This window comes from Gorilla gorilla, chromosome 7, assembly GCF_029281585.2.
Source record: "Gorilla gorilla gorilla isolate KB3781 chromosome 7, NHGRI_mGorGor1-v2.1_pri, whole genome shotgun sequence".
NCBI lineage: Eukaryota > Metazoa > Chordata > Mammalia > Primates > Hominidae > Gorilla > Gorilla gorilla.
In genome coordinates, this window is record NC_073231.2 from 9363737 (window position 1) to 9371501 (window position 7765).

Below are 7765 nucleotides of genomic sequence, written 5' to 3' on the forward strand. Positions count from 1 at the left end.
CAGTATCAAGGACTAAAGTCCATCCAAAATAGACATACTGGTTAATCAAAGGTCACTTAAGGTCATTTTAAAGTCCTTATGGAAAAGACTGACTTACTTCCTCGCATTTAGGCATGAATGCCTAAGCGCAATTATTTGATTTTTATACCAATGAGTTGTTCTGGAATGGACAACCAGTGTGCTAAGCACAATGATCATGTAATTGAAGGCAATGTAAAAAGGTTGAGTTCCTTGAGGATTAATTCATTTCAGTAGAGCTGAAACATCTATTTCTATTTCTTTGGCTCAGGTTGCATACCCATGCCAGGCCTACAGTAAAAAAAAAAAAAAAAAAAAAAAAAATCTGCCTCTGGTTGCTATGGTGGCTGTGCCACAGTGTCAGATTGGTTGGACTTGTTTACCACTGCTGGTCTCTCAGTCCAAGTTCCTACTTTCCTATCCTAGGAGACAACAGGCCGGTAATATTTCCATACAACCCAAAGACACAAATACTGTAGACTGTGGAAGATCTCCGCCTTTACACAAGTATCTTCCTCTGATTTGTTAGTTGATCAAATAAAACTTAAATTAAAAAAAAAAAAAGACATACTTGACCTTTACTGTGTGCAACTACGCATGCAACTTCTTAGTTATCTTACAGAGGGAAGTGAGCTCAACCAGAAGACATACAAAAGGCCAAAGGGAAAAGGTAACTTAAATTGCATGTATGCAAGTTGTAATGGCTTATTTTCACTATGAGCTCAGCAGAAAAATTACCAGAGGCACATTTAAAATTCAGCGGAATAGAGAGTATTTAATATGCCATTTGCATTTTGACAGCTTAGAAACGTCTACACTGGGTTTGCTGTATCGTCTGCTTATAAGCACGAACCAGCCACCGAGCTTTGTTTATCTGTTTCTTAAAGGAAGCAGAACCATTTTCTTGACATTTTCAAAGCTGGGTTGGTGTTTGCTTGACATAATAAACTGGAGAGTAAGGAAGCATTGCCCCCAGGAGGAGCTGCTTTCGCCTGTAGAAGCTTCAGCACTGTGGTTGTGGCAGTCGTCTTATCAAGCATGATTGGCCAGCTGAAAGCCAGTATAAAAATAGCCATTCTCTCTCCTCCCGAGGCCTCTGCCAGTGAGATGCTTGAGACATGGGGGAATTCTACCACCCTGCACTACTTGCCATTTGCTTCTCTGGACTTGTTTGATGAGACCTCATTGCCCTACCATTCAAGTTTACAAAACCTGTCACTTCCGAAGAAAGACTCCCTTTTGCGACTAACTACATGAGTGCTCCAGAAGCACTGAAAAGCTTTGTGCTGAACAGTTCTGATTTGAAGTCATAGTAATTAATAATAATATCCTGATAATGCAACAGGAAAAAGACATGATCTGCTCAGCAATACAGACTTATTAACTTCATTTTAAGTGGTCCACTTTTTTTTTTTTTTTGAGACGGAGCTTAGCTTTTGTTGCCCAGGCTGGAGTGCAATGGCACGATCTCAGCCCACTGCAACCTCCACCTCCCGGGTTCAAGAGATTCTCCCGCCTCAGCCTCCTGAAGAGCTGGGATTACAGGCATGCGCCACCACGCCCAGCTAATTTCGTATTTTTTTGTAGAGATGGGGTTTCACTATGTTGGTCAAGCTGGTCTCCTGACCTCTGATGATCCACCCACCTCAGCCTCCCAAAGTGCTGAGATTACAGGCATGAGCCACAGCATCCGGCCCACTTTTTTATTGCTGGATGGGGATTAGGGGTTTCCTGCGAAAGTATCTTCTTCACAGGAGTGTCCTGGCTTCATCAGGAGGAAGTGTATGGGGTGCGGCTCTGCCATAAAGGAGTCTGACCTGCAGATTAAAGGTCTTAGCATACTTCTTGGTGGGATGAGTCTTTAATAACGTAACTCATCTAAAACCATGCAGGTATGGGAGGGCGCACCTCTCTCGCGGTGGAGTTACAGGGTTTCTCTGGAAACTCAGCAGTGCGTGCTCACATCTCTGCTGGGTGGGTCAGGAAATGTTTGAATTACTTACTTTCACGAATGTTCCACCTTTCTCCTTCGGGCTTCTCAAAATGAGGCTGCTCTGGGCTAGTAGTGTTGTGTGTGCTCTCCTTTAGGACGCTTTCTGGGTAAGTAATTGTCTGCAAATACCTGCATTCTCGTGGCTGCACATACGCAAGAAACAACTGAGAAGGAAACTTTGTCCCAACAGCCAATAGATCAGCCCCAGGTAAAGGGGCAGATACGAGCCAGCGTACACAGAAATAATATTCCTGTTTACTAGATGAAAATGCTTACAGCCTTACTCCTTTTCCCCTGGTCCCTGAAAATAGGCATTTAAAGAGAAACGCACACTTGGGATTCAACCTTTACAATGCCATTAATAATCCAGAAGAAAAAGGAAATCACCAGTGGATTTTCGAAATCCCCAACGCTTTATTGAAGAGTACAGCACCATCAGCTGAAGCTGATACTCAGGTACCCACAGTAACGGGTTCCAGTGACCTCAACTGCGACCGCCTCCAGCCTCACGACTCCGCAAACAGGTCACGAATTATGCCCCACGCATCAAAAACTCTGCGCCTGCCTTCGCCACAGCGGGAGCCGCCACCCGGGCGCGCGCGGCGCAGCTGCCCACGGCAGTGGCCGGGCGCCCTCCTGCCGGAGCGCTCCTCCTCGGGAAAGCCCTGCTGCGCGCAAGCGCCTCCGGTCGGCCCTGGAGCGCGCTGCCGAGCCCCGGGGCCCAGCGCCGACGCCCCCGGGGGGAGGCCCGACCTTGGTCACCCGGGCTTTGCTAGGCAAGGGGAACGCGACGCCGCCCCAATGGCCAGAGCGCACAAACGGCGACTCTGGCGCTGGCGTCACCAGCCCCCTTCCTGCCTGCAGCCCCTTCCCAGGCCGGTACAGGAGCTCGCACTTGACCCCGCAGGCGTGGAGGAGACACGGTCCCTGGTCCCTGTGGGGTTAATGAAGGAGCTCCACGGACCCACTGCCTCGTGGGCCAGACAATAGCGCAGTGAGAGCTACGTCCGAGCGTCCTGGACCCCCTCCGCGCGCACACACTTGCGCACAGCACCGCTCCAGCTCCATGCACGCCAGGGGCCTGGGACCCTGGGCTCCACTTCTCGGCTTCTACAGCCAGGTTCTGGGGCCTGCAGCGCGCAAGAGGAGCTCTCTTCCACGGGGCTGCCCCGCAGGGCCCGAGGCGCCCAGGACTTTGCAACCCCTGCCCTGTTCGCCCCAGAATCATCCAGAGCAGCCCCCGCCCACTACCTGCCCCTCCCGCCTCCGCCTCCGCCTCCGCCTCAGCCTCGTCCTAGCGCTGCAGCCCACCCGCGTGGGGGCGGAATCCGCCCGGCACACACGTGTGCGGATTATTAAGCAGCCGAGCTAGGGCCGCCGCCGTCTCCACGCAGCAACCTCTGTTAATTGTCGGGGAAGGCAGCCGGAGCGTGCCCAACTCGAGGGAACCGACAGTGAGCTCAGAGGCTGAGTTGCCTGCCTGGAAAGGAGGAAGCCCCGGGCCCAGTTAGGCTTGGAGTGCAGGGGAAAGGGCGGGAAGTTTTGCGGAGTTGCGTGGCAGGTGTTTCCTCTCCACGCAGGGGCTCGGCTGGAAAAAGCCAGGTCCTGTCCATTGGGCTCCTGCCCTCTCCCCGCTGCGACACACACGCCCCAGCACACCTCACAGGGCACAACCCTCTTTTCCCTAGACTTTAGCTGCCTCGCCTTCCAATTCCTAGCCAGTCCAGTGCTGACCAGAGGCCGCTGCCAGTCGGGCCCTACTCAGCAGGCGGTGCCTCCGCAGCCGGCAATGTCAGCGGCAGCGGCCAAGGCATCCGGACTGAGCCGGGCGGCTGGGCAGAGGGTCGGCGTCTGCAAGAAGCTCCCCAATCCCGAGCGACCACGAGCTTGGGTGACTAAGACCCACTGTTTGCGCTCCCCGAGATCTCGGGGCGCATTCCCGCAGACACCCCCTTGTGGGGGTGGATGCCGGTGAGGAGGAGCTGGTGCTGAGCGGTCAGCTCTCACGGAGCCCTGGACGCCCCGTGGAGGCAAGTGCAGGGAGGGGAAGCCCAGCCGGCACGTCTCTCCCCCGCTCTCCAGGCAGATCTGGAGTTTCCTAATGAACCAGATACAGTCCTCCTTCGCCCTGCCAATCACTCTTCCATCTGGACCACTGGAGGAAAAGGAAATGGGTGGAAAAGAAGATGGAAGAATCTAGAGACGACGGGGAAATATTATGTAGGGAAAAAAGCAAGTGACCATTGAAAAAAAATCGTAAGATTGGACTCCAAGCTTTAAAAATGAAACGAAAGAAAAACCCTTTGTAGATACAGATACTCCCGGGAACATCTATGGAAGTGCTGACTGATAAAGAAAGCATCTAAGGAGGCTAAAAATGAGGACGGGGCAGGTATTTCCAATGTGAAAATCAATCAATATTCTCTCTCTCTCTTTCTGTCTCTCTCCCTCTTTCTCGCCCTGTCTCAAAAGGGAGCTTATGTTCTTTCCCGGAGAATAAACAAGTGCACAAGCTATTGCCAGCCTTGAGGTCGCAGCCTGTAGGCTACTTAGGAGAAAACATTCCCCAACTCATTCAGGGAGAAAACCAAGCTCACAGAGCCCCAAGCCCAGGAGCCACCCAGAGAAACTCCTTCCCCTGACCAGCGTAGAAGGAGGCTACCCGTGCGCCCACAGTGAATGTATCTGACTTGGAAGCCGGTCCAGAACTCCTAGCCTGTTTCACGCACCTTGCCAACACCTTACAACTTGCAAGGAGCGAAGTCCGGGGGAGAGGAAAGCGGGGGCGACCTTCCAGAGGCAGCTACTCCTCGCTGGCTGAGGACGTTGGAGAGGGAAGGAGGAGAGGAGGAATGGGGTGTATGGGTGCAAGGATGCCGGGCCGGCGGAGAGCTTTGCCTGTTGGTACCAAAACCCCCGTAGAGAGCCCGAACTTTCCAGGCCGGCTTCACCCGGGCCGCTTTCCCAGGCGCGTCGGGTCCGGGGAGAAAGTCCTGGGAACTGCCCCTCAGCCACCCCGACCCGTGGAGTCCACGTCTCGGAGGAGGCAACACCGCCCCAGGGGAGCACAGTTCCAGCCCAACTCGTATTGGGTTCCTTTCTCCTTGACACCCTGTACTGCCCAGAAAAAGGGATCTCTCCTTTGAGCCCAAGAGAGGGGGAAGGAATGGCGGGGTGGGGCGGGGGCCCAGGAGGGCTGGGGAGAGCACGATGGAAGCTCCCTCCCGTGCATCGCGTTCCCCGAGCTTCGGCGATGGAGCAGCGCCGGGCAGAGGCGGCCACTCCGTACCCTGCGGTCCCCGAAACGCACACTCGCGTCCGCACACGGGGCCTCCGAGGGCTCGACCGCCTCCCCGGCCAGGAGCAAGCCCGTCTTACCCTTCGCTGCAGTGAGGATCCTCGCGCACAGCACCAGCAGCCCGAGAAGCAGGAGCAGCGACTGGAATCTCCTCCACGCAGTCATGTCTGCAGATACTCCACACGCACGCGACACCGATGGCTCCTCCGAGGAAGGCAGGGCTATGAGCGGAGCCAAATAATCACCCGAGGGCAAGGCGAGCCGGAGAGAGAGCCCGGTCCTAAGACCCGCCGCGCATCCGACGCCTCCTGAAGGTCTGGGCGCCCGGCTCGCTTCCCTCTCATAGCATCGGGTCCCGAGCCACTGCAGGGCTGAGCTGCTCCGAGCGCGGAGACCCGGGCTAGCGTGGCCGGGGCCGGGGACGAGCGCCGGCCGAGCCGGGCAGGAAGGCACCAAGGCGGCGAGGCTGCGGGAGGGGGCGAGGCGGGGAGAGGAGCGCGCGCAGCCAGGAGAAACCTGGAGAGGAGGCAGCTGGAGAGAGAGCCAGCGAGTGGGAGATGCGGGGAGGGGGGCGCGGGGGGAGGAGAGATCCAGTCTAGAGAGAAAAGGCGGAGAGCGCAGAAGACGGGCTGCTAGTGGCACAAGGAGCCGCTGCCGTGGAGGCTGGACTCAACCATCCTTACCCACAGAGAGGGGACCGAAGCTGGGCACGGCGCAGTCCCAGACAGACAGAGCCCAGCCTCGTGGCCTCGGGCTGCCCGCACCGTGCTGCGCTTCATTCGGCCTCAGCGCAGCAGCGCGCAGGCTGGAGAAAGGAGACTTGTTGGGCGCTCGGGTGGGGGAAGCCCACGCCGCACACCGGGGAGGAACAATGCAATCCGACAACTCCAGCAAACTGGAGGGTTTCTGCAGGGGCAGAGTCCGGCCTCCATCCTTTGATCTCCCTTCCTTGCTGACTAGAGAGCAGCCCCCTACCTAACTTAGATCAGAAATGCAGGTGGAAAGGGCACAAGCTTCAACTCCAAGGGAGGAATGTATTTATACATATATACATATATATATATATATATATATATATGATGATATGTATAATGTTTTGCAAGATGGACTATTTGCAAGGAGTTACACAAATTTACAAATTTCCTGACTTTGGATTGTGTTAGACTTAGCCATGCCCAAACTTCAGCTTCAGATAAAACGTGACATGAGGAAGTCTCTAGAATTAATATTATGGTCTGGTTATGAGAGCCGGCACGTTGGCACAGCTTCTGATGAAACTATATATAAAATTCTGTGGGTTGGGAAGGGACCTTAAAAGAGAAGAGACAGGTTCTCCCTGATTCTGCAAAAGGATGAAGCCCGCAGAGAGAGAACAGTGCTTTAGAATAGCAGTACTTGATACAGTAAACTGGATTTCACCCAGCTCCCCAAATAGAGGAGGCATTCCTGCAGTTCCTGGGGAACGTGTAAGGAGAGACATTTTAGGAGAAGGTGGTCAGTTAATAGAAACACCACGAGTGAGTGCTGGTTTCCACAGAAGGACATTTAAAGGATTCGACATCCTTGACCAAAAAGGTTTAGCCCTTTCAGAGGACAGAACATGGAAATCCCATACCCCAGTAAGAGAGAATTAGCCTCCAGGCCTGGAACCATTAGAGTATACAACCATCTACCTGCGGTATCCCCACAGCACCGAATGCCTGTGGTGGGAGGGAGAGCCCACCGCTTCATCCCACCTGCACTTCCTCTGTCAGTCTTTGAGATTAAATGGGTTGACAGTTTGATAAAGTTTTATATCCCTCCTTCAATTTTCTTCGATTGCTCCTGCCTCTGTGATCTAGGCTACCCTAGAAAGGCATAATGGATCCAGGAAGGACTGCAACCTTGGTGTGGAAACACCGAAGGCTGACTTTCTTAGTCTCCCTGCAGCCTAAGGTGCAGGTGGCCACAATTGGGGCCACCTCCACAACCCTTTTCTCCTCGCACATATATGAGATTTAAGTATGGGGTGGGTGGGGAGGGAGAGAATGCATGCTCTTGGAGTTGCAGTCCTGAACATGACTTGGATTTTCCTCAGCGCAGAGTCCCGTCTTGCCTCGTGTATCCCTGGAGGGACACTCAGAAGACAGAATGACTCAGTCACAGGGGAATTCCCATAGAACCCCTGAGTTCTATTCTTCAGGCTGAACTGGGCCTGTGGAGCAGAGGGTCGCCCCCTCTGGGATTTTAAATCAGACCCCAGATAGTAACTGTGAGTCAGCGAGTGAACAAAAATGCTTTCCAAGACCCATTAAGTGCTCCAATAGTTCATTTCAAGCGCCTCATCAGGAAAAACGGGTCTCTTTTCAGGAGCTGAAGAGCTGACTTCTTCTTGAGAAACGGTGCCCTGTCTCTACACTGCCATTCCTAATGGCTCGTGTCACCAAGAAGGATTTCTGCCATTAAAAAACGTTTCC

At 53.8% G+C, this 7765-nt stretch overlaps 1 protein-coding gene across 2 annotated transcripts in view; it reads right to left on the reverse strand.

Annotated features, from left to right (window-relative positions):
* CSMD1 (CUB and Sushi multiple domains 1) overlaps positions 1-6250 on the reverse strand; it is a 2071408-nt gene extending 2065158 nt beyond the window's left edge. For both annotated transcript variants that reach the window (XM_055349528.2, XM_055349527.2), the window contains exon 1: positions 5390-6250. In XM_055349528.2, coding sequence (XP_055205503.2) covers positions 5390-5474 — 85 coding nt within the window. In that variant the 5' untranslated portion in view covers positions 5475-6250. The remainder of the gene's footprint in view (positions 1-5389) is intronic.
* Between the last annotated feature and the right edge of the window lie 1515 nt (positions 6251-7765).